Here is a 24,281-nt window from a genome sequence, read left to right as displayed (position 1 = left end):
ACTCTTGCTTGAGTTATACATTCATTTAATGGGTTTCACCCCTTTCCAACATCGTCTTGTGTGGCTTCCCCCTCACTGGCCACCCTGGCCTCCTTTCAGGACCTTGAGAACACTACACACTCTCATACCTTAAGGCCTTTCTTTACTCATGCTTTCCTGCTCCCCAGAATGCCCTTGTTTGCCTCCCACACCATTGTTCCTCACAGCTTAACTAATGCTTCCTCAGAGAGGCCTTCCCAGACCACATGCTTGAAACGGGTTGCTCTTAAAGCACCCAGTTCTTATTCTTCATAGATCTTCCATAATTATTTACGCATTTACATATTAACTTGTTTAATACTTGTCTTCTCCTTTGAGGTTTTAAGCCCCATAAGGAGAATCATGTCTATTTTGCTCTCCACCGTTTCCTCAACACCCATCACACAGTAAACACTCAACATTGCGTGAGTGAATCACATTTCAGCTGCTGGACTGTTAAGATGCCTAAGAATAGCAATCAATAATGCCACAGTTATAAAACAGCTATGAATATCAAATCATACCCTCTGATTCAAAAAGCAGCTGTGAAAATATGAGAAAGATGAATTTTAATAGTAGTAAGTGTTAAAAAAAACTGACCTATTCACTCAATTTGATTAGAAGTGTGTTATGGCTACCGAAAGAGCCAACTCTGTGATGTCCAGGAAGTAACAGTCTAGGGTTGCCAGTTAGGCTGTGGATTGGAATATTCTGTACATTGGGTCATGAGTAACGTGTAACATGTCTAGAGGAAAGCAAGTATGTTGGTGAGGTATTTCAAGCAAATCTAAGCTGCGATTTGTTTCATGTAATAGATTTTGGCTTGACATAGGAATAATTTTCCAATAACTAGGGTCTACCTACAAATGAATGGGCAGCCATTGGTGGAATACAACAGAAGCTAAGTGACCATCTGGAAGGGATATTGCAGGAATGATCATAGCATAAATGGTTAAGAGATGGTTAATTCCTGCTCTACTGCTTATTAGCCATGTGATCTTGAGTGATATTTCTACATCTCAATTTCCTCACTAGCCAGTAGTAGGTAGGCTATCTGAAATAATGTAAATAGCCTTTAGCAAGGCATGTGGTATTGGGAAGCGGTTGACAAGTGTCCACTATCACTACAAGTAAAGGGGGTACATGCATTAGGTGGAAGAGTGAAGACTATAGCCTCTAAGAGTTTTTCCAATTGCTAGGATTCCGGGAGAAGGCAGTCATAGTTAAAACTAACAGACTCTGAGGGGCACCTGGCTGGTTCAGTCGGTAGAGCGTGTGACTCTTGATCTTGGGGGTGTGAGTTTAAGCCCCACATTGTGCAGAGAGCTTACAATCAATCAATCAATCAATCAAACTAATGGACCCCAAGAGTTATGACAGTAGTCAACCTTTTCAATCAGTAGGGAGATCATAAAGTCAGATGATCAGAATTCAGGGGGATTGTCTGAATGCAAGGAAACGAAAAGATGCAACATACCCTCCCATGACTCAGGTATGGTCATGAGATGGTCAATCCTTCCAGAGAAGACTAGGCTATGTCAGGTGGTTACTCATTATTCTGAAACCTTATTGTATCTTTCACTTGGAGGGTTTTCCCTGGGTGGTACACCTGATTCTTGCTGGGGAAAGGGCCTTCTGGACACTGTTCAACAAATAATTAAATTATTTACTTCAGGCACATGATTTTAAAACAAGAAAACTTCTGGCTACCATCTTGCCAACAAGTCTGCCTTGGAATAACAGTCAAATCACAAATAACACACAAAGCACAAATCAACTTCCATTTCCAGAGACCTGATAAACAAGATCTCTGAACCCTCTAGCTGCAAGATGGCAAGAAATACTGATAAAATATTAAATATATGTTGTGGGATTTTTCAGTGTTTATTTATTTTGAGAGAGAGAGAGAGAGAGTGCAAACAGGGGAAGAGCAGAGAGAGAGGGAGAGAGAGAATCCCAAGCAGGCGCACCACCATCAGCACAGAGCCCAGTGTAGGGCTTGATCTCAGGAACCATGAGATCATGCCCTGAGTTGAAACCAAGAGTCAGACACTTAACTGACTGAGCCACCCAGGTGCCCCAATACATGTTCTAATGTATAAGTGAGCCAGCAGGAAAATAATGAAAATTTCATAGCAGTCAAAATCAAAGCAAGATTTGTGCTTTGTAAATGGTAAATGAGCACAGAACTGGCTTTCCACTGGAGGTATTTGCTATACCTAATAACTCTGAAATTCATTTTAATGCTATGTGGAGAAAAGAAAACAGAAGACAGAGGTGGGAAGTCCAACAGAAGTTTCCCACATAAAAGTGAACCTCCAAAGGGCTAACCAGAGATCAACAAACTATGGCATGTGAGCAAAATCTGGCCAGTCTCCTATTGCTATATGGCCTGTGGAGCTAATAGTGGCTTTTATACTTTTAATGGTTGAAAAGGAGTGAAAAAAAAATTTTGTGACATGTGAAAATTATGTGAAATTAAAATTTCAGTGTCCACACTTAAAGTTTTATTTGAACACAGACATGCTCATTTGTTTACATATTGTCTCTGGCTGCTTTTGTACTACAATAGGGGAGGTGAGTAACTACGACAGAGACTATGAGGTCCACAGAGCCTAATATGTGGCTCTTTACAAAAAAACTTGCCTATTCCTGGGTTATCATGCCCTCAGTAGAAGGATAAACTTGAGAGAGAGGAGAAGGAAAGAAAGAGAAATGGAGAGAAAGTAGGGGTAGAGAAAACAAAACAAAAAACCCCACAGAAGGAAATAGCAAGAACATTTATTTGCTTCAGCTTTTACACAGGATTAAAAAAAAATCTCCCTTGAGAAGTCAACTGCAGCCTGGTCTTCATGTGGGCACAGGGCCTGAATGTGACTCCAAACACTTTCAACAGAAATTTTATTTCATTTCATTTTAAAATTTTATTTTAAGGTGGCTCTGGGATGATAGGACCTCTAATCCAACACTATAGTGGAAGTGACCTCAGTTAATTTCTATCATATTTCTGTGCCTCAGTTTCCTCATCTATAAAAATGGGGATAACAACAGTGTCCTCCTCTTCTGCTAGGAAATTCCGAACAGAATCAAAAGCAAATTCTCTGAAGGAAAACTCTTTCGCCTTCAGCCTAAAAGGATTCCCACAGAAAAATTTCTAAAGAAAATGAACTCAGAGTCAAGAATCATAAGACACAGGAGAACCAATGGAAAAAACATGTAACAGAATCTGACCTGAAAAGATTTTATGTTTATTTTATTTTTAAAAATTAATTCATTTTTGAAAGAGAGAGAGAGCAAGCGCATGAGCAGGGGAGGGGCAGAGAGAGAGAGAGAGAATCCCAAGCAGGCTCCGCATTATCAGTACAGAGCCTGATGTGGAGCTCAATCTCACTAACCATGAGATCACGACCTGAGATGAAATCAGGAGTTGGACACTTAACTGAATGAGCCACTCAGGCATCCCTGCCCAAAACAACTTTAGTTATTGGTGTTATTAAACAGCATAAAAATATGTTTCATGTGTTTAAAGAATAAAAGAGAGGATGAAAATATAAATTAGGGAAAAGAGACTAAAACATGACCAAGAAGATTTGAAAAAATAACCAAACAGAATGTTTAGAAATAAAAAAATTTTTAATAAGTGAAATATAAAACTTGGTGAATAGACTACATAGCAGATTAGGCAGCTGAAAGGGGAGTTAGTGAGTAGAAGACAGATCTGAAAAATCATCTACAATATAGAGAAAGAAAAATGAACATAGAAAATGTAATAGAGAGTCAAGATAACATTGAGAATACAGTAAGAAGGTCTGACAAACAACAAATCAGGGTCTTCTTGACATAAACAATAGAATAATCCATATGCTGAGAGAAAATAACTATCATCCTATAATTTTATACCCAGTGAAACTATCTTTCAAGAATAAAAGTAAAATAGAAATATTTTCAGACAATTAACTACCAACAGGCCGTCACCAAAGAAATTCTATTTTAAAGAGGAAAATAAATCCAAATAGAAAGTCTGATATGCAATAAAGGATGATGAGTGAAAATAATTTCTAATTTTTTCAGTATATCTAAACAAATATTCATGGTTTAAAACAAGTCAAATTAATTTATGGAGTTAACAAACTAGTTAAAACAAAACACATTGAGTAAAACAGTATATAGGTTGGGAGGAGTGAATGTAATCCTTACGTCATTCAGGAAAATGGTAAACATACTGATTAACTTAAGATTTCATTAAGTACATATTTTTATATATTAAAGAAAACAACTAAAAATTTTTTTAAAATAGAGAACAAACCATCCAAAGTAATAAAGAGAGAAAAAGAATGGAGAAAAAATTACAACTTAATCATCCAACTGAACTCCCTAAATGAAGTTAAGAAAGGTGACCTCCCTGCACCAAAAGATACAAAAAAGTCAGGAAAAATAGCATCAGGTGGCAGAAACGAATCCAAATATACCTATAGTCACAATAAAAGCAGACTAAATTATATAATTTAAGGACAAAAGAAGTACCATTCTGAATTGGGCAAGAAGGGGTCTAAGGCATTCCTCTGCTCCCTTTACATTCTGGGGCCAGTGTAACCTGGCGTAAATCCCAGGATCCATGTTTAATTCTCTGTGCACACTCAAACAACAACAATAACAGCTAACACAAACATAAAGTTTACTATATGCCATGAATTGTTCTTAATGTTATTCATATACGACTCAATTACTAGCTAGAAGCTGGATTTTACACCATGGTGACCAGGCTAGTCCTGCTCAGATTACATTCTTATAATATCTATCCAGAGAGGTAGTAGGTGGAACACTCACTGAAGGGAAGCCACATCTGCCTCTCCTGTCCCCAGTCACATCCATGACCTACCCATCTCTCCTGGAGCCGGTTCACCTCCTCCTCGTGGGCTGACTTCTGCTGCTGCAGGGCAGCGTGCCCCTCTTGCTCAGCCCGGGCCAGCTGTCTGGCTGCGTTCTCCCGCTCCTGCTCTGCCCGGCTCCGTTCGGTGTCCAGTTCCAGCTTCAGGCACCTCACTTCCCCTAAGATACCAAGGACAGGTGATCTTTCGCTGGGCTTCTGCCTTCTTCTTCTTACCCCAACTCCCCAGATCTCATAAACAACTCCCGTCCAGGAGGCCCTGGGCCTGGCTAGAGGACCTCTGACAGCTTTCCACTGCCTTCCTGGCTTTCAACATCCCCATGGAATGAAGTGTCCCCATCGCTGTTGGGAGGGTCTCACCTTGAATTACTTCCTTGGCTCGAGTGACAGTTTGAATCTGGACCTCCAGCTGTCCCTTGGTGACCTCTATCAGAGAATTTTGTTGTTGGGACTCGAACAGATTGCTCTCCAGTTGCTCCTTGGCTGAGCTGTCAGGTTCAGGAATCAGGAAGAGTTCTCACCCATCAAGCCCCTTAACCTTCCTTAAGAAGTGTTGGATTCTAAGTACTGACTACCCAGAGAAATTAAGGGGCAATTACAAATTCATAACTCATTTACGACCCATTTACTTTGGGCAGGAAGCTTAGGTTGGCCACCCTTTGCCTTGCAGAACTCTCTCTGCCCCTTGCTGAACTGGGTATGGGCCCTACCTGAGCCCCATTAGTTGTTCAGAGAGGTCCTGCCGGTCTCGCTCCACAGCCTGCAGCCGCACCTCAAGGCCCGCTCTCTCTCGTACTAGGGCCTCCTTCTCCTGCACTTCCCGAGTGAGCACTTCTTCCTGTCGCTTTGTCTCCTGATGCAGCTGCTCCAGCTGAGCTAAGGCTGCCTCCTGCTGATGACGAGCCTGAGAGGAAGAAACCCTGCGAGATTACAGGGCAGAGGCAGGATTCTCCCAGGGCTGCTATCACCAGGGGCCACTGGCCCCTAAGAGACTCTGGACCCAGCTCTGTGAGTCTCCTGAGCATTGTCCACTCACACAAGTGGCATTTATCTACTTCCCTCATCAACCTATAGACCTCCCAGCCCAGGAAGCATGCTCTCCTTCGCGCAAGACCTGGTGTTGGGGCTGCAAGAGAACTACCTCTAAGGAGCTTTCAGTCTTTAGAATTAGAACAGGCGTAACATCAGGAAGAGACAGACATCTCAGCCTCTGAGAAAGGGATTCTGGGAAGGAAGACTGTGTATCATTTTCAGAACAGTTTGGTAGAGGTGAAGGATGACCTTTGAGCTGGGTCACTGGTTCAGAAAAAATTTACTGAGCCGCTGCCGTATGCTAGACATTGTGCTAAAAAATGGAGGAATAGGGGCGCCTGGGTGGCTTAGTCGGTTAAGCGTCCGACTTTCGCTTGGGTCATGATCTCACAGTTCGTGGGTTCGAGCCCCGCGTCGGGCTCTGTGCTGACTGCCAGCTCAGAGCCTTGAGCCTGTGACTCCCTCTCTCTCTGACCCTCCCCTGCTCACGCTGTCTGTCTCTCTCTCCTAGAAATAAATAAAAAACATTAAAAAAAAATGGAGGAATAAAAACAAGTAAGACACAGCCTTGCTTTCAAGGAGCTTTTGGTCTAACGGCGGAGACTGTAAACAGATAATTACAAAACAGTATGAAGGGTGTGGCAGCTGAAACATGCAGGAGGTACTGTTAGAGCATCCAGGACAGGCATCTAATTCAAACTGGAGTGTGAAGTAGTGAGGAATCTGAAGGATTCCTATGGGAATTGTTCTAAAAAATGGGAAGGTGTACCCAAAACAAGTAACACTGGTCACTTTTAGGGAGTAATACCTTTTCACTTTGAAGAGCCAAAAATTAAGTCCTCCATTAAGAGAAACCTTGGGCTGCACGTAGCCCCAGTCCCAGTCCCAGGAAAAGCCTCAGACTGTTCAAGGCTAAAGCCATCCTCAGACCGCCCTCAGTTCAGCTAATCAAAAAGAAAAAATAGAAACATTCCTATGGTCTGAGTCAAGGCTGGAAACTGCAGATACAAACTAGCCAATTTCTCACTGCTTGTCTGAACCCCATGTGGGCCCTTTAAACTCACCTCACAACTGGTCATTTTCAAAGATTCTCAAAAGTCATGATTGGGTCCCACCAAAAGTAATGAACACCTCACAGACACTGAATAGTCGAAGCTGTAATTGTAATTGGTGCTTATATGATGATGCTACATGTACTGTAACACCCCCATCCCTTACTCCTTAAAAACCCTGTTCGCTATTGTTCTTGGCTTCACCTTGCTGCCATGACACCAGCAGGCTGGGTGAGCCCCTGCTCAAGCTTGTAATAAAGACCCTTTTGTACTTGCATCGGTGCCGGCTCCTTGAAATGAGGGGCCTAGACAAACTAAACCAAAAACTCAACCAGCTTTTCTGCTTCTGTACAAGTGCTTGCACTACGGGAAACTAAAACCTAACTAGCTCCTTCCGCTTCTGTACCATTGCTTAAGGCTTGAGTTTCAGCCTCCCCGGAACTATCAGGCAGCTGCACACTGCCCAAGGCCGAAGAAACTGGCCACCACATCACTCCACCACACTACCCTGGCAACACTCAATCAGGAAAGGCCAGCAGCCACCCTCCGCCTTACTGAAGGAAGGGCCTAGGGAGAGAGAGGTTAACCTGTTAGTCGCCGAACAAGACCCTAGACTCGCTCTATGATTGGCTGAATTCAAAGGTATCCTAAATGTTATAATTGGATCCCGCCAAAAACCTGATGGCGGGAACCAATCAAATATGGTATATGTTCATATTTAAATATTAACCAATGACAAACCTGTAACCATAGAGATCTCCTGTCCCTCCCCACGACTTGTTTACTCCTGTCTATAAAAAGGCTGCAAAGGCTTTGTTCAGGGCCTCTCAGCGTCACCGGCGACGAGTGCGCGGAGGTCCGGGTTCAAACCTGCAAATAAACAACCTTGCCGATTGGCTTTGACTCTGGTCTCTGGTGGTCTGTTTTTGGGGTCTCTCGAACTCTGAGCGTTTCAACTTCCTGAATCATGTTTATTTATTTTTGAGAGAGAGACAGAATACGAGCGGAGGAGGGGCAGAGACAGGGAGACACAGAATCTGAAACAGGATCCAGGATCCTAGCCGTCAGCACAGATCGTGACGTGGGGCTCGAACTCGGGAATAGTGAGATCATGACCTGACCTGAAGTCGGATGCTTAGCCAACTGAGCCACCCAGGCGCCCTGAGTACACGCAGAATCTTAATGGGATGGTATCGGTTTTGTGTTCTCACCTCGCTTAGTTTCTCTTGAATTTCTTCCTTCTCCTCCTGGATGCCCCTGAGATCTGCCTGCAGCTCAGCCCCAGTCTCCTCTGCTTTCTGCAGTTGAGCCTCTAGGTGAGTGTTCTTCTCCTGCAGGGCATCTCTGCTCCTCTTGGCTTCTGCCAGGCCCAACTGCAAAGTGCTTCTTGCCTGCTCTGCTGCTTCCATTCTGTTGCACATAGACTGGTTCTCTTGTTCCAACTACTGGTCAAAAGGGGAAAGGCACCAAAGACAAATGGTTACAGTTTATAGACCAAGTGCTAAGACAGTTCAAGTGAGACATGAATCTATGCTCCAAAGAGGAACATTGGAGGGCTTGTAAGAGAGGGGGACTAGGCATTTATTTGGTCTGGTGCCTGTTTTCTGGGTACTAGATGGGTTGATGCTGAGATTGAAGATTAAAAAGGCAAAACCCTACTCTCTAAGAATTCAGAATAAAGGGAATCTGGAACATTTCTAGGGTTCAAGGGAACAGGAGTTGTGAAGAGACATGTTAACTATGCAACCTATAGGGAACACACTCTTTGAGACGTAGGCTCTTTGGCAGATCCTTTTCTAGTGACCGCTGTTATCTCAGGCAATTGGATTAACAGCCTCTTCCTTCCAGAGGACACAGGCCTCCTTCCTAGTCCTGGAGATTTTACCCTTCAGCCCAAAGGTGGCTCTGCTGTAGGTGTGAGTGAGAGCAGACTATTTTTAATGGCTAAGCCCAGGCCTTATAGTCTTTGCTGTCCTCTGTTCCACCAATGTTCCTTTTGCTCATTTCAGGACCGCATTTGGGAGCTGATCTGTCTTGCACTGATCCATTAAGGACTCCTCCCCTTTGTGGGCATGAGCTTTACCAGTCACTGGCTTGCCTTCTGTCAGGACCCAGCCCTTACTCTGTGGATCAGAGAAATCTGCACTCACCTGGAGAAGCTGCTGGTTCAGTCCAACTTTATCTAAGGCCAAAGCCTCATTTAAGGCACTGAGCTTTGCAGCTGCAGCCCGAAGGTCTGCAACCTCTGCCTTCAGGCTGTTCTCAGAACTTGACAGCTCTGCAACACACTGTTCTGCCTAAAAACAAAGAGTTAAATGGTTTCCTTGTTCCTGTTTTCCCGCCAGGGTGATTAGCTCACATCCCCAGCACCTGCTGCGGTCCTTGTACAGAGATCAGGTAACACTTCATTCCTTCCCTTACATTCGAAACAAGGTTTCCCTTCCTTCATTACTCCTTAGTTCGTTCATTGAGAAGTGAGAGAGGAGCTCATGGTACAGAGGCACAGACATCAGGATGTACAAACAACTGTCACTGGGATGACTTCACACAAAGTGTCAGCACAAAGTGCTCTGGAAACTCAAAAAAAAAAAAAAAGCATTCATTGGGTTTGGGGGAGTCAAAAGTGCTGGGTAGGAGAGGTGGCAATTAAGTTGGGTACTGAGAGGTGAGGAGCAGTTTGTGTTGAGAGGGAGAGGAAAGAAGCAGTCTAGGGGAAGTGAAGAATACACGGGAAGCAGCAGAGTCATGAAAAAGCTCAACGAAACTGAGGATGTGGCCAGAGTCCAAGTATATGGGGAGTTAGGACAGGTTATGGAGACAGGAGGAGGCCAGGTGGCAAAGGGCTTTGAATGTGGCACCAAGCAGCTGAAAAGCCACTGAACAGTTATAGGAAAGAGACTGATGTAACCAGATTTATACTTTTGAAAACCATTCTAACTCCAATGTAGAGTACAGGGGGAGGGGCAGAACCCAAAAGCAGAGACTAGTGACACAGGATATTCAAAGGGTCGGGGCTTGAAGGGTGAAGAACGAGGCAGGCCATATGCTCTTTGCCCAGAAGCACAACTTTCCAAGCCACCCACCCCACCCAGCAAGTGAGGGGTGGAGGCCCACGCACCCTGGCCAGTGCCGCGGTCACTTCTGTTTGTTCTTGCCTCAGCAGCTCCCTTTCCAGGCGACTGGACTCCAGGGCTTCCCGGAGAGTGATCAGCTCACTGAGTGATTCGGACTGTTTGGCTTCCAGGCCTGCCAGCGTCTCCTGACTACAATGGAAAGGAGAGGAGGCTGGGGGCAAACTCAGGGAGTGGTCACCCCCCGAAAGGGAACAGGAGTGTAATTACCTTTGCCAAGCAAAAGAATGATGAAGGTCTCTAAGAACTATATGACCTCCATGACATATAAAGTGAAAAAGGCAAGAAATTGGGAGAAATAAGAATATATACATACATTTATATAAAGTAGCTGGAAATAGAAAAAGAAAGCAATTTATTATTTTTTTTTTGAGGCAGGAAAGGGCACAGGGGGAGGGAGAGAGAATTTTAAGCAGACCCCATGCCCCACACAGAGCCTGATGTGGGGTTCAAACCCCCACTTGAGGTGCAATCAAGAGGACGCCTAACTGACTGAGCCACCCAGGCTCCCCAAGAAAGCAATTTAAATGGTTACCTACAGAAGGAAGGGGAATGGGAAGATGAAGCAGAGAGGTGAATCTCTGTTTGCCCTTTTAAGTAGATTTGATTTTCAGATCGTTATAGATATTGATAAATGTATTACTGATTCATGCTAATTAAATTTAAAAACAAATAATCATTTTTGTGGGTTGTCTATTCTCCTCCTTGATACAGGGGAGACCATTCCTTGCACGAGTCATGACCTTTACAGCATGACCTTTACAGTCCTTCGTGCCTACCGGCTGCAAGGCACTAAGGCAAAGGAGGAGGGGGATACATACACCAAAAGTGAAGAAACAGTCCCTGCCACCAGTTACTGAAGATCCACCACATGCCAGGCTCTATGCCAGCATTTTACAAAACAGCACTCTAACCCTCCCAGTGATCCTTCAAGGTAAATACTATCATCTCCATCTTACAAATAAAGAAATCTGCCCAAGTGGCAGGGCCACAATTTAAACCACACTTTTGCCAGCTTGAAAGTCCTTGCTTTCTCTATGACATTATACGGGGGAATTTATGGATTAGCTGGGTCTCCTGACTCTGGAATTCCCTTTCTTGACCAACTCATTTCTCATGACTTCCCGGAATAAGTCCTACCCTTCAGCCAGTGCAGCCTACCCTGAACATCTTTGCTGATCTGTACTTTTCGCCCCTCTCCCACTCTCCACCAATCAAAACACGTCAAGGCCCAGCTCAAAGGCCACCGTCTCCTCCATGAAACCTTCAGTTGTGAACTCTCACTCCCATGCTCCCAGAGGACCCATCCTGAAGCTCTATCTCACTCATACGTCATCTGACCTCATGCACGGTTCACCATTTACTTGTCTGTTTTCCCCCATTAGATTGCAAACCGCTTGAGATCAGGGCCCTGGTCTTATTTGTTTCTGTATCCCCTGCAGCCCTCATGACTACTGAGAAAAGCCTCGGTGAACTTTCTGTATTCATCTTTCTGCAAAAGAAGGAGCAGGAAGCTAATGTGAGCCCACTGCACACCAGGCTGCGATTCACTCCACTTCCTAAGAGATGGAGGTGGGGTGGAGGAGCGTGAGGAACGGAGGGGAAAATCAAGCCCGAGGAAGGAGAGGAGCGGTCACACTTACAGGCGCTTCCTTTCACGGATGGCCAGGTGCAGCTCTTCCTGCTGCTCCTCCTTCTCACCCTGAGCAGAGTCCCCCTGCAACTGAAGCTCCATGTTGGTTCTTCGCAGTCGCCACGCTTCCTGCTCCAGTACCTCCAGCTGCTGCTGCAGCTCCTCCCTGGTCTTCTGCAGGAGCTCTCGCTCCCTGGAACAAGGAGACCAGAGATGAGCAGAAACCTTGGAACCTCAAATCCTTCCTGGAAGCAGACGTCACAGGGTCAAAGGACAGAGGTGTCTGTTTCCTTTAAAACTTGCATCTTCCAGGGCACCTGGGTGGCTCAGTCGGTTGAGCATCTGACTTCAGCTTAGGGCACGATCTCATGGTTCGTGGGTTCGAGCCCCGCGTCAGGCTTTGTGCTAACAGCGTGGAGCCTGCTTCGGGCTCCTTCTCTCTCTGCCCCTCCCTTGCTTGCATTCTCTCTCAAAAATAAATAAACATTAAAAACAAAACAAAAAAAAAAACAAAAAAGAAAACAACAACCAAAAACCTCATCTTTCTTTTTAGGCAGGAAACTGTTTTGTTTTGTTTTGTTTTTTTAATCATCATAAAGACCCAAAATGGAGTGAGCAGGAATAAGCAGAACACAAAGCAAGACAGCCCAGAGCTGTGTGACTGCAGGGTCACTCGGGAGGAGGGGAGGGATGAACAGCCCCCTGCTCACTTGCTGAGAGACTCCACCTCTCCCTGGAGGTCCATGGTCTGCCCTGCCAGAGTGTCGCGCTCCCCGGTGAGTTTCTGCAGCCTCTGTCTCAAGGCCTCGCCCTCCTCCTCCCACTGATCATGCTGCCTCTGTAAGGAGGTCACAGCTTCTTGACAGCCCGAAAGCTGCTGCCTCAGGTCCTGGGGAGGAAGAGTGACAGAAGTGAGATGGTGAGCAAGAGGGCAGAGCAAAGGAGGGGCATCAGGGGCCTGAGAGCAGGGCTGGGCAAGGGGGCTGAGGACTGGTACAGGGCTGAGCTAAGAACAGAGATCTGGCTGGTAGGAGGGGCGTCAGTCGGTTGAGTGATTGACTTTGGCTCAGGTCATAATCTCACGGTTCATGAGTTCGAGCCCCGCATCAGACTCTCTGCTGTTAACACAGAGCCAAATTTGGATCCTCTGTCCCCTTCTCTCTGCCCCTCCCCCGCTCCCACTCTCGCTCTCAAAAAAAAATAAACATTTAAAGAAAGAAAAAAGAGATGTGGCCAGTTGTGGCCAGTCGAGAAGACAGAGGATCAGAGATTACTGGGCTTCTGTGGTTCTCAGAGTCTCAGAGTCCATCATCTTGACATGTGAAGTGGGAGGTGGTCATGGAGATGGTTAGGTGTGGCTGGGACCATCAGAGCTGGGAATACTTACCCATAGTCTCCCAGGGCTCTGGTTGCCTACTTTTGTGTAATGCTATTATGAAGGTTGTATGCAAAGTGAAACGAACCACTCGCACAGAGAATGTGCCCGTTACCCACAAGTACAACTGGACATATACTAAGAATTTCTAAAGAGCACTTTGGGGATGCTGACCAAACACCTCATGACTGGTCAACATAGTGAAAGCAGCAGTCCAGGCCAGGAGGGTACCTGGGACACAAATCAGTTTAGACACTCACTCCTGTGGCTGAGGAAGAATAGTGAGGCTCTCACCTGCACAGCCTGGCGTCTTTGAGTCACCACTGAACGCACCAGAGTAAGAGCCTTGTCTGGGTCCTGGGATTCAAATTGTGAGGAGATGCCACTACAGTCCAACTCCAAGGAGCTCTCGTGACCACAGCCTGGGGCCATACAGTCTCCTTCTTCCACCATGACCTGAAACCCAGCACAGCACAGTCATCACCTTGTTGACCAAGGCCTAGAGTCAACACAGAGGACTTGACACTACAGCCTGGACAAACCTGATGTTTTCCTTCTCAACTCCTCTCCCTGGGGACTGGGACGAGGGTATCTAAGAGCAAAAAGGATTGATTCCTTCAACTCCTCACCTTTGGTCACCCAAACCTCGGACTAGCAACAAGAGCACTCTCTGAGGTAATAATAAGTGAAGAAATGAAGAAAGAAGGGGATACTGACATAACGAAGACCAGAATCCAGCCACCGGCCTGAGAACTGCAGCCAGCACTAAGAGGGGCTGTTCTAGCAGGCAGTGCTAGCACAAGTTAGCTACCTCTTTGGGTGTTGGTCTTCAAATACACTCAGAGAACTCATTGCCCAAAGCTCCTAAACCCAAGTACCTCAGAGAGTGGAAATCCAGGCATGTCTAAGAGGACATGGAGGCTTGGGGAGGAGGGAGCTGTAACTCAGTTACCACAAATAGAAGGCTTACCAGTACCTGGGTTATATCCCTGATCACCTGCTGTAAAGACAACTTCTCCTCTTGGGCGTTCCTACTAAGAGATGCCTCATGTTCCATTAATTCTGCATGATTTTTCTCCTAAACAGGGAGCAAGATAGAGCTGTGAGCCAGCTTCTCAGAATCTATCATTTCACCCTCCAAATCAACCAGAATCTCATTCTGTCTCTTCTATCAACCCCACTTTTTCCTTGATCACAGGTAAATGCTACTAATGTCCCAGGACTCTGAGGACAGTGTGAGGTGGCGATTGAGAGTTCAGATTAAGTGAGTCAGAGCTCCAAATTAGACAGTTTGGATTAGAGCTCTTGCTCTATCACCTTCCTAAGATTGGTAACCTTAGACAACTGCTTCTATGAGATTCTTTCTCTTTAACATAGGAATAATTAACAGCAACTATCTCACACGTTTGTGTTAAAACCTGAATGAAAAAGATGCATGTAAATTACTCAACATAGTGCCTGGCACAAAAGAAATGCTCAATGAATGTCTGCTATCATTGGAGGGAGAATGGCAGCTGCCTCTGTGCAGCAAATTGATGCTGGAGACCTAAAGGTTACACAAGAGAAACCCCTAGCCTCAGAGCTAGCAGTAAACTTGAAGACCAAGATTTCCTCAGTTCCTTCTGATCGTATTGTTAGTGAAGGCCTGAAGACACAGACCTGCAGCTGTGTTTTCTTTGGCCTATACAAAATTTGAACCAGCATTTATAAATTGAGAGATTTTATGAACTGAGAAATTCTGATTCTGGCTTTTCTCAAAAAGTTAACAGATGCTAGGGGTGCCTGGGTGGCTCAGTCGGTTAAGCGTCTCACTCTAGATCTCAGCTCAGGTCTTGATCTCAGGGTCGTGAGTTTGGACCCCACATTGGGCTCCAGGCTGGGTGTGAAGCCTACTTAAAAAAAAAAAAAGAAAGAAAGAAATACGAACAAAAATAAAAAAATAAAAAGTTAACAGATGGGCCACACCAGCCCCCATTCCTACATGGCAATAATTTCCTTAATTTGAAGAGTAGGTGTCTCCTCCAGATGAGACATGTATTCTTCAGGGTCCTGGAGTCCCTACTACACCTCACCGTTTCCTTAATATTGAAATCAAGTGTCCCCTGTAGCCCTCAAAACTAACTATGATAGTTCTGGAAAACCCAAATCCTTACAACGGAACCCGCTTCACTCTCTGGCATTATCTGGGTGCTATGGACGTTTGAATTTGCAAATTCCTGATCAAAAGGAACCAAAAAAGGCATAAACAACTCTGAATCCCTGCAGATTCCAGCTTGGATAATACTAGGGGTTTACATGAGGATAGGCATTCAGGACCCACCTAATAAAAGAGATCTGAAAATTCTTAGAAACGAAAGGAAATGCGGAATCAAGCCAGAGGTCCTCATATCCAACCTTAGAGAGTCCCTTTGATAAGATCTCTGGCAGATATGAAGCTAGAGACACAAACCTCACTCTTCCACAGGACAGACTGTTCACCTACTAAGCAGCTCTAACTGTTAGACAAACTCTACCACCCTGTGACTTCTAGTCATCGAAACAAGTCAACTTGTGCCCGCCTGGAAAACATCAGACAAGTCAACTCTTTTCCCCAGTGTCAGTCCTTCAGATTTGTGATGGCAGCCACCATATCCTCCTCAAGCCCTTTGTTCTCCAAGCTAACTATTGCCATATTCCTCACTTGTTTCCCATATGACTAGGTTTTGAATCACACATCCTCATCCTCTGCCAGTGTGCCTCCTAATGTATATTCCACTCTCTCCGATGAGGACAAACTGCATGCATATACATCATTGTAATTTCCCCAGGAATATAGTAGGGATGATAGATAGAACTTACTGATGAATGCATAAATGAATGAATGAATGAATGTTCAGATTCAGCCAAAATTTATTTTCTAGTGTTTTATCAAGGAACATTTAACTGGTATCTTGTTTATCTGTCCATAAAGGACAAGGAACCTATAGGCCCACCCCTAATCCCTTTCCAGAACAAAGGATCACGTACCAGGATGTCCATTGCCTCTCTCAGAGCCTTTAACATCTTCTCATAGTCTTCATTTTGCTCCTGAGCCTGGCTCAGTAGAACAGAGAGCTCAGTCACCCTGCAGAGAAGAACACAGCACTGTCATCTGGGCAGTGCACTGAGGTGGACAGAGCTACTATGCAGCACAACCCAGCCCCAACCCAGACACTCCCACGACAGCCTCCCCAGAGTCACTTGGGTGCCCCTGGCCCCTATACTCCCTGAAGACCATATGATACTATAGTCTTGAACTGGGAGGTGGGGCGCAGTCAAAAGCCACTCAGACACATGCAGGGATTTACCACATCTCAAGGCTGGAACACGTGTCTGGGGGCCTGAGAGCTGAAGGAAAGCCCTGGCCCAGGCCCTTCCAGGCCCCGCTTAATCCTGAAGTCAAGCACCCTGAAGCCAGTAAGAACATCAGAATTGCCACATGGGACAGTCCCAAGGTCCCTCCAGCCCAAGGGTCTGACTCTGATAAGGAAAGAGGAGGAGTCAATTGGGAAGATTATGGTCAACCTTCTGTGATCCTAAGGTTCAGGGAAATCATCATACATCTCTATCACTTTATGCTATATCCTGGAGCTCAGTATCTGGTATGATATGGGTAGCTAAATAAATATTTCTTTTTTTTTTTTAAGATTTTATTTTTTTAAGTAACCTCTACACCCAACATGGGGCTCGAACTCACGACCCCAAGATCAAGAGTCGCATACTCTACCAGCTGAGCCAGCCAGCCGCTCCTAAATAAATATTTCTTGAATGAATGCTATCCAGGAGTTAAAATTCTTTTCTTTTTTAGTTTTAATAATTATATTTTGTATCATCTCTAAGAACCTTTATTCACTGTATGGCCATTAATTTAATGATTGTATCTTTAAATGAACATCCATGGAATGTTAGTATGTGGTAGATGAAGTATAAAGCACTAGAGACACAAACATACTAAAACATGGTCTTTGTCCTTGGCGCCCCCCAGCGCCTTCACAACCCAGAACAAAACAGACTGCTATTTACCTACACCACCAACAGGTGGTGACACAACCCTAGCCATGGGGTATAAATCCAACTCTCCACTGAAATTCAAATGGGGCTTTTTGCTTATGGCCCTGCCCTTCTTAAGTTTTATTTTTAAAAAGCCTATTTTATCATAATCCAAAAAAAAAAAAAAAAAAAAAAAAAAACCTAAAAACAACAACAAAAAAGGTTAATAATCTGTGAGAAAGAGTGAGATCAATAAGATAACAAGCAGGTCAAAAGACCACGTCAGGGCATAGTAATTTATCAGGCTACTGAGGTCAGGGATGGATTCACAGAAGAGGTGACATCTGAACCATGCTTTAAAGGATGAGGCAGAGGGAGAAGGGAGAGAGGCCTTCCAGGTTAAGGTCAGCATGTACAAAGGCAGGGGGCACGGAAGAGCTTGGCTGTTCTGGGAACGGCGAGTAGTCTGGTGTTGATAGAGGACAGTCGTAGCTAGCTCTATAAATCAACATGAGAGACAATGAGGTGCAGGGTGGTGTGAGGGCAGAGGACAGTGACATGGCTTCAACTGGGGCACTGGGTTCCAAACTAGACTCCCTCCAGCGTCTTCCCTCTTGTGGGAGGAATGCTTTTCACACCCTCCACCCCCCACCACCCATCTCTATCTTGCTAAAGGAGTCAACACCCTCAGCAACCCCTTCTTAGGTCCCCAAGCCATCTCACCGATCCTGTAGCCCAGCCTTCTCCAGATCCCCTTGACTCTTCAGCTGTATTAACTCCTGGCTCCTTTCATGGGCTTCCTTTTCCAGCTCCTGGGTCTTGGTTAGTAGAAGCAGCAGCTGGGTTGGCTCACTCCCATCCAGTCTCCCAGATGCACCAGGTTCTCGAGACCGGGCACCCACAGTCAAGCGCAGACAATAGGTCAACAGGGACCCTGAAAGCCTCACATGCTCAGCCTTGAGCTCCGTCAGATCTCTGAGTACAAGCAAGGAAAGAGCAGACTCTGGTACGGACCGAGGAAGGGAACATGGAGATCAGGCCCAGTGAAGCCTGAGGAGCAGGTCTGGGGAAAATCATCTGAATCCAACAATACCATCCCTCCCCACCCATTCTTCCTTCCCCTCTACCCCCATCCCCTACTTCCACAGCAGCCCACTCTCATTAAGTCTAGAATCGGTAGGGGCAAACCTCCCTTCTTAACCCCACACTAACCTGTCAGTGGCTGACTTCATTTCCAGGAAGTGGCGTCGGAAGGTCACCACCTCCCGCCACAGACCAAGAAGGCGACCGTGCTCCCCTTTCAGGTAGCCCTTGAAGAACTGTGTATTCAGAAATCCAGGTCATATCAAAGGACAGAGGACCGTCTTTCGCCAGCGCAGGAGTCTCAGACTCCTCCTGGCTCTCCCGGGGAAGGGAAAGATGGACTTACGGGAGACAGCTTATGACTGGGTGCCTATATTCAGGTCACGCTGAAGAGTTTAATAAAGTTAGCAGTGGTACTCAAGAGGTCAAAGGGTTGAGATGGCATATGACATTCCTCTGAGCTGATCAGAAAAAGATAAACAGTAGCTCCTCAACAAACCACTGCCATTATTACTGCAGACTTACAATAAGGATTCAAGGGCATACCACATGTAAATCACCTAGCAGAATACCTGGCAGGCAGCAAAGGCTCAGGAGACATTAGTTTCATTAGCTGGGATCTGAAAATTCCCCAGGGTCTGTATCCGGTCTTTCATCTCCATTCAGGTTCAGTAGCTACCTTCTTAGCATCTAGATATCTATGCCTCTGGAAGAGGGGAGTCAGTGAGCTTTCACATCTATCTAAAAACTGAAGCTGGCCAGTTAGGCAGGGACAGAGCTGCCCTGAGTGTCATTTCACCTGCCAGCAAAACCTTGACCAGATAGTTAAGGACAGAAGTCAGCTGAGAACCACAGCAGGGGCAAAGCTGCCAGCCCGAGTGGGGAGGAGGCTCAGGGACTTTAGCAATGGTTCAGCTTCCATCCAGGTCCCGAAGTTAACCTTTCCCAGCACTGACCAGGATGGAGGTGCCCGGAGCATAAGCCCCGCTCCCTGGCGGTTCCAGCCCCCTATTCCTCCTACCTCCTGCTCCATCTGCCACTGGCTCTCCTTCCTCATTAGCTCATCCCGGGCTCGGCTCCAGTCCACTGTCAGTTTTTCCACATCTTCCCGAAGCGCTTTATTCACCATGTCAGCTTTTTCCATGTGTAGTCGAAGCTGGGTGTTCACCTCTGCTAGACTCTCACACCTGCACTGGGGAGGGGCGGGAGCAAGTGCAAAATAAAGGCTTGATCCAACCCGTGGACCTCTTGGAGTAAGGTGACAAACACTGGAATTTTCCATTGCCAGGAACTTGAGGGCTAAGGGTGAGGTGCATGGTTTTATCCATGTTAGGCCTCACAGCTGAAGTTTCCCTTGAGCCTTCTGAACCCACTGGCTACCAGAATTACCCCCGGCCAGGGCGCCTGGATGGCTCAGTCGGTTGAGCGTCCGACTTCGGCTCAGGTCATGATCTCACGGTTCGCGGGTTCGAGCCCCGCGTCAGGCTCTGTGCTGACTGCCAGCTCAGAGCCTGGAGCCTGCTTTGGATTCTGTGTCTCCCTCTCTCTCTGACCCTCCTCTGCTCACGCTGTCTCTCTCTCTCAGAAATAAATAAAAAACATTTTAAAAATTAATAAAACAGAATCACCCCCAGCAAGAGAACGTGGGGTTCATCACCTCTGTTGCTCCTCCTCCAATCGGACCAGCAGCTGCTCCAGACTCGGCTCCTCCATGCTTTCCCATCTCTGAGAGATCGGTCCCTTAGCCGAACAGAAACAAGCCTTATTTACCTCCAAAGAGAACACCGTTCAAATCAATTCCCTGATGTCCCCTTCTGCAGCAACCTTTTTATTCCTTCTTTTAATTCTTTTGAAATTAGCAATATGTCCCTTTTCTTGATTGCTACGTCCTGAAGGTAAATCCACTGCATCCCCTTCTCCAAAAGTGAACCAGTGACCTCTCCTCAAAGGTGGCATTTGGTAATGAAAAGAGCTTTCAACCTAAGAAGCATGAGATATATCTTCCACTAATGGCCTTGACTTCTACTACACTACATTTTGGACTGCAGGAAGTTATGCAACTTCTCTGAGCCACAAAGTCTTCAATACAAAATGAAGCAGCTACCATTCCTCTCAGAAATCTGCCTTGCAGATTAAGTGACATCATCATATGACAATGCTAAATGGTGCTTGGCCTACATAGAACGGTGCTCAGTAAGTTTTGGTTCCTTCCCTCCTCTGGGGGAACTTTCCCAAGAGTAATGTGAGAATGAGAAGGTGCCGAGAGACAGCTGGAACAAAGGCAAATGGGTCTTTCAAAGCCAGGTCAACCCAGCCAACAGCACGAATAAATCCCTCTGCTACAAACATGTTTTTTAGGCCTGCAAAGGCCCACAGCTAAGACAGATAAACACTGACACCTTCTGGAGGAAAAACGCGTTTCTTCCCTCTGATTTCACATCCTTTCCAATTAAGTCTCCTGAAGCTGCATTTTGTCCTTAGAGAGCCAAGGGCTGGCATCTGACGGGCCCAGAATAGATAGTTCAATGAAAGTGTCTGTGTGATAAAGCTCTCAGGAGCTGAACACAGAGAGAGACTTCCACCAAACACTGCCTTATCATGCCCCAGCTTCCCTCATTCTGCAAACGAGGGCTTCCTTCCGAGCATACTCACCGAGGGCACAGGGGGAACACAAAACAGCCTCACTCACCCCAGAGGCTTCCAGCCGCTTCTCCAGCTCTTGGTACCAGGTCCGGTATTGCAACACCTGAGGCAAACAGAGCAGGATGTGGGCAATGGGCACGCCTAGTACAAACAGCCCAAAACAAAGGCCCTGGAGGATCTTGGGCAAACCTGTTGTGAACAGGGTCTGGGTGATAACAGTGAGGTAAGGTCGTTTCTATTTGGTCAGTTAATGATACTTTCTCTATACCTTTCGTATTGGAGAGTTGAGGTTTATAGGCTTCGGAACCAGAAAATACAGGCTTAGGTCCTAGCTCTATCCTAGGCGAGCAAATATAGACAACAAGTTTAGCCCTTGTCACCACCATCTTTAAAAGCGACAGGATATTGGGGCGCCTGGGTGGCTCAGTCGGTTAAGCATTCCGACTTCAGCTCAGGTCATGATCTCAGTTTGTTAGTTCAAGCCCCAAGTCAGGCTCTGTGCTGACAGCTCAGAGCCTGGAGCCTGCTTTGGATTCTGTGTCTCTCTGCCCCTCTCCCACTCACACTCTAGCGCGCTCTCTCTCTCAAAAATAAATAAACATTAAAAACATTTATGTTTTTTAAGTATTAAAAATTTTAAAAAGGGACAGGCTGTATCTCTCATGGAGTAGTTGTGGGCATCATGGGAGAGGCTGTTGTCTCCTGTAACCCTTGTCCCACCTCAGCACCCAGTGCTCAGAGGTGCACCCTTCGCCTCCCTGGAAGGGCAGCTGCCCCACCTTGGCCTGCAGCTTCCTCACGAGAGCTGCTTGCCTCTGCTGGGCCTCCTGGGAGTTCTTCAGCTGCCGCCAGGACGTGGCTTGGTTCTCTGCCATCTGCTGCTGTAGCGCCAGTACTTGCTCCTCCAGCACCAGCTGTAGTGACTGGGGCTTCATATTGTTCGATCCAGGGCCTCCCGCCTCCATGGGGGCACCAGACAGTCCAGCCCAAAGGCCCCTATCCAGCCAGAGGCTGTTCACTCCCAGTAAGGTCTCTGATCATTGTTGTGCCACTTGGATCTCCTCTTGAGCTGGGGACCAAAGCACACAGAGGAGGTGAAAGGGATGTCTAGGTGATTCAAATTTCCTCATCAAATGCTTACTACTCAGTCCCGCAAAGCTGGATAAGTGAGTTCCTTTACTACAGGACCCCTCAGAGCCTTTAAAATACTGACATGGACCCTAATCTCTAGGATTAGGAGGGGGGAGGCTATGATAAGCATCATTTCCCAAATTTATTGGGCCATGAGACAAGCTCACGGGACCAGTGTTTCTTGGCATGCCTTCTGGAACTCCGCACTAAACCAAGAGCCCCTGGGTTACCATTGCGTCCCTAGTGCTTGGCACAGTGCCTAATAAACATTTGTTGAATGAATCACTGAAGGTGTTTCTAGTCTGGTAGGGGAGAAAGACACAATTATAACACAATGGAGTATGTGTAATAATAACAGAGACATTATAGGATGGTATGGGAAAACAGTGGAAGGGCATTTAACCCCTTCTGGGGGTCTGTGAACTGTGGGAATCAACATCATCATAGTCAATACATGTTAAGTAGGTCTACAGGTCAGTCACACTGTTAAGCGCTTTACACATACTATGTCATTTTTGTCATCGCAAGAATCTCGAAACCTTCCTATTATACTTCAGGGTAGGTAATATTATAACTCTTGGTACATGGATGAAAAAACTGAGGCTTACAAAGGTTAAGCTTCAGTTAAAAAATCAGAAAGCTTAAACAATTTGTCCAAGTTCATACGGTTGGCACTTGGTTGATTAGGGATTTGAATACAAGCAGCCTGACTCTCTGACAAAGAAATGAAGTAGCAGGCATTTCAGGCAGGGGATCCATTAAGAGAGCAAGGGAAAAAAGAATCAGCTTCAGTAGGATAGCAAGGCCTTCTCACCCCCCAGGAGCTGGGCCAAAACAGGGCAATGGGCCTCCTGTGGGGGAGGAGGGGAGACTGGCTGAGGGGGAGGGGGACTAGCCTAACCAGTGACCTTGAGAGACACTCAGGAGAGAGAGAGGCACGGGGGTCAGGAAGAGTTTGGGATTAAGCTCTGCCTCTAATGGGCTCAGTGACCTCGGACATACCACTCTCCTTCCAGTCTCCTCATCCAAAAATTAGGGCTCCCAGCTACGTGACCTCTGAGTTTCTGAGGCTTCTAAAACACATGGTAACGTGGGAGGAGGCGGGTAGATTAGAGTTCTTGTTTTATTAATCCTGAGACATGAGACACCCACCAAAAGGATTAAGGAATATTTGATTTTCCAATTAATTCTCAAGAAAATGGAATATTAGAGCTTCCCTCTTGGTCCAGCCAGCAGCCCATCAGTGTGAACATCTGAAGAAAGTGGTATATATAGCAAAGGGAAATCTAAGATTTGCATATATAGTGGGAATTTCAGGGGCCCCAAATCCCTTTCATGCACCAAACTGTTGATCTACATCCTGGCTCAAATGCCACCTCTTATCATGTCATCCCAGATATATGCAGGAAGAGTTAATCACTTTTATAGCCACATATACACAAACACATGTATATGTATACACACACGACACCATTATATATGACATTTATATGTAACTATATATAATAGAGAGAGAATCTAATCTCCATATTACATTTTATCATTATTATCTGTTTTCTCTACTAATCTGTGAATTCCTTAAAAGCAGAAGCTGTCTAATCCATTTTAGTCATTAGTAGGTTGAAGAAATGCATGTGGGCCTCACTCCAGGCAGATCTAAACTCTTAGCAGAGGTTACAAATGTGGCCTGCTGGTTCTTTTCAATCATTATGTGGCCTATATCATGCTTTTACGAATTATTTTTTTATGTTTATTTATTATTGAGACAGAAACAGAGCATGAGTGGAGGAGGGACAGAGAGACAGGGAGACATAGAATCCAAAGCAGGCACCAGACTCTGAGCTGTCAGCACAGAGCTCAACACGGGGCTTGAACCCACGAACCGTGAGATCATGACCTGAGCTGAAGTCGGCCACTTAACCACTAAGCCACCTAGGCGCCCCTTACGAATTAAAATTAGGTATCAACGTTTACCACTGGGAGAACACATATAAAAAATCTTATTTCTAGGAGTGCCTGGGTGGCTCAGTCGGTTGAGTGTCTGACTTTTGACTTCGGCTCAGGTCATGATTCCAAGGTTGTGGGATCAAGCCCTGCATCAGGCTTCTCACTGGACATGAAACCTGCTTAGGATTCTCTCTCTCTCTCTCTCTCTCTCTCTCTCTCTCTCTCTCTCCCTCTCTCTCTCTCTCTCTCCCTCCTCTACCTCCTCCCCCACTCTCTCTCTCAAATAAAAATTAATAGTAATAATTTAAAATTTTAAAAAGTTCTTATTTCTGGCTCCTTT

The 24,281-nt window shown here is 45.8% G+C and overlaps 1 protein-coding gene across 2 annotated transcripts in view; it reads right to left on the bottom strand.

The window, feature by feature from the left end:
- Positions 1-21,917, bottom strand: part of LOC120227275 (centrosome-associated protein CEP250-like) — a 43,768-nt gene extending 21,851 nt beyond the window's left edge. For both annotated transcript variants that reach the window (XM_039225416.1, XM_039225417.1), the window contains exons 1-17: positions 21,643-21,917; positions 20,910-20,966; positions 19,878-19,960; positions 19,242-19,407; positions 18,350-18,456; positions 17,861-18,112; positions 16,136-16,232; positions 14,106-14,207; positions 13,424-13,585; positions 12,465-12,643; positions 11,765-11,947; positions 10,109-10,253; positions 9,141-9,287; positions 8,202-8,432; positions 5,617-5,810; positions 5,267-5,394; positions 4,898-5,067 (exon numbers count right to left, since the gene is read on the bottom strand). In XM_039225416.1, coding sequence (XP_039081347.1) covers positions 4,898-5,067; positions 5,267-5,394; positions 5,617-5,810; positions 8,202-8,432; positions 9,141-9,287; positions 10,109-10,253; positions 11,765-11,947; positions 12,465-12,643; positions 13,424-13,585; positions 14,106-14,207; positions 16,136-16,232; positions 17,861-18,112; positions 18,350-18,456; positions 19,242-19,407; positions 19,878-19,960; positions 20,910-20,966; positions 21,643-21,828 — 2,589 coding nt within the window. In that variant the 5' untranslated portion in view covers positions 21,829-21,917. The remainder of the gene's footprint in view (positions 1-4,897; positions 5,068-5,266; positions 5,395-5,616; positions 5,811-8,201; positions 8,433-9,140; positions 9,288-10,108; positions 10,254-11,764; positions 11,948-12,464; positions 12,644-13,423; positions 13,586-14,105; positions 14,208-16,135; positions 16,233-17,860; positions 18,113-18,349; positions 18,457-19,241; positions 19,408-19,877; positions 19,961-20,909; positions 20,967-21,642) is intronic.
- Positions 21,918-24,281: the final 2,364 nt, after the last annotated feature.

This window comes from Hyaena hyaena, unplaced genomic scaffold (genome assembly GCF_003009895.1).
Source record: "Hyaena hyaena isolate Hyena2069 unplaced genomic scaffold, ASM300989v1 scaffold_2137, whole genome shotgun sequence".
Classification (NCBI taxonomy): Eukaryota; Metazoa; Chordata; class Mammalia; order Carnivora; family Hyaenidae; genus Hyaena; species Hyaena hyaena.
Note: the sequence above shows the minus strand (reverse complement) of the source record. Positions and strands in the feature narration are given on the sequence as shown.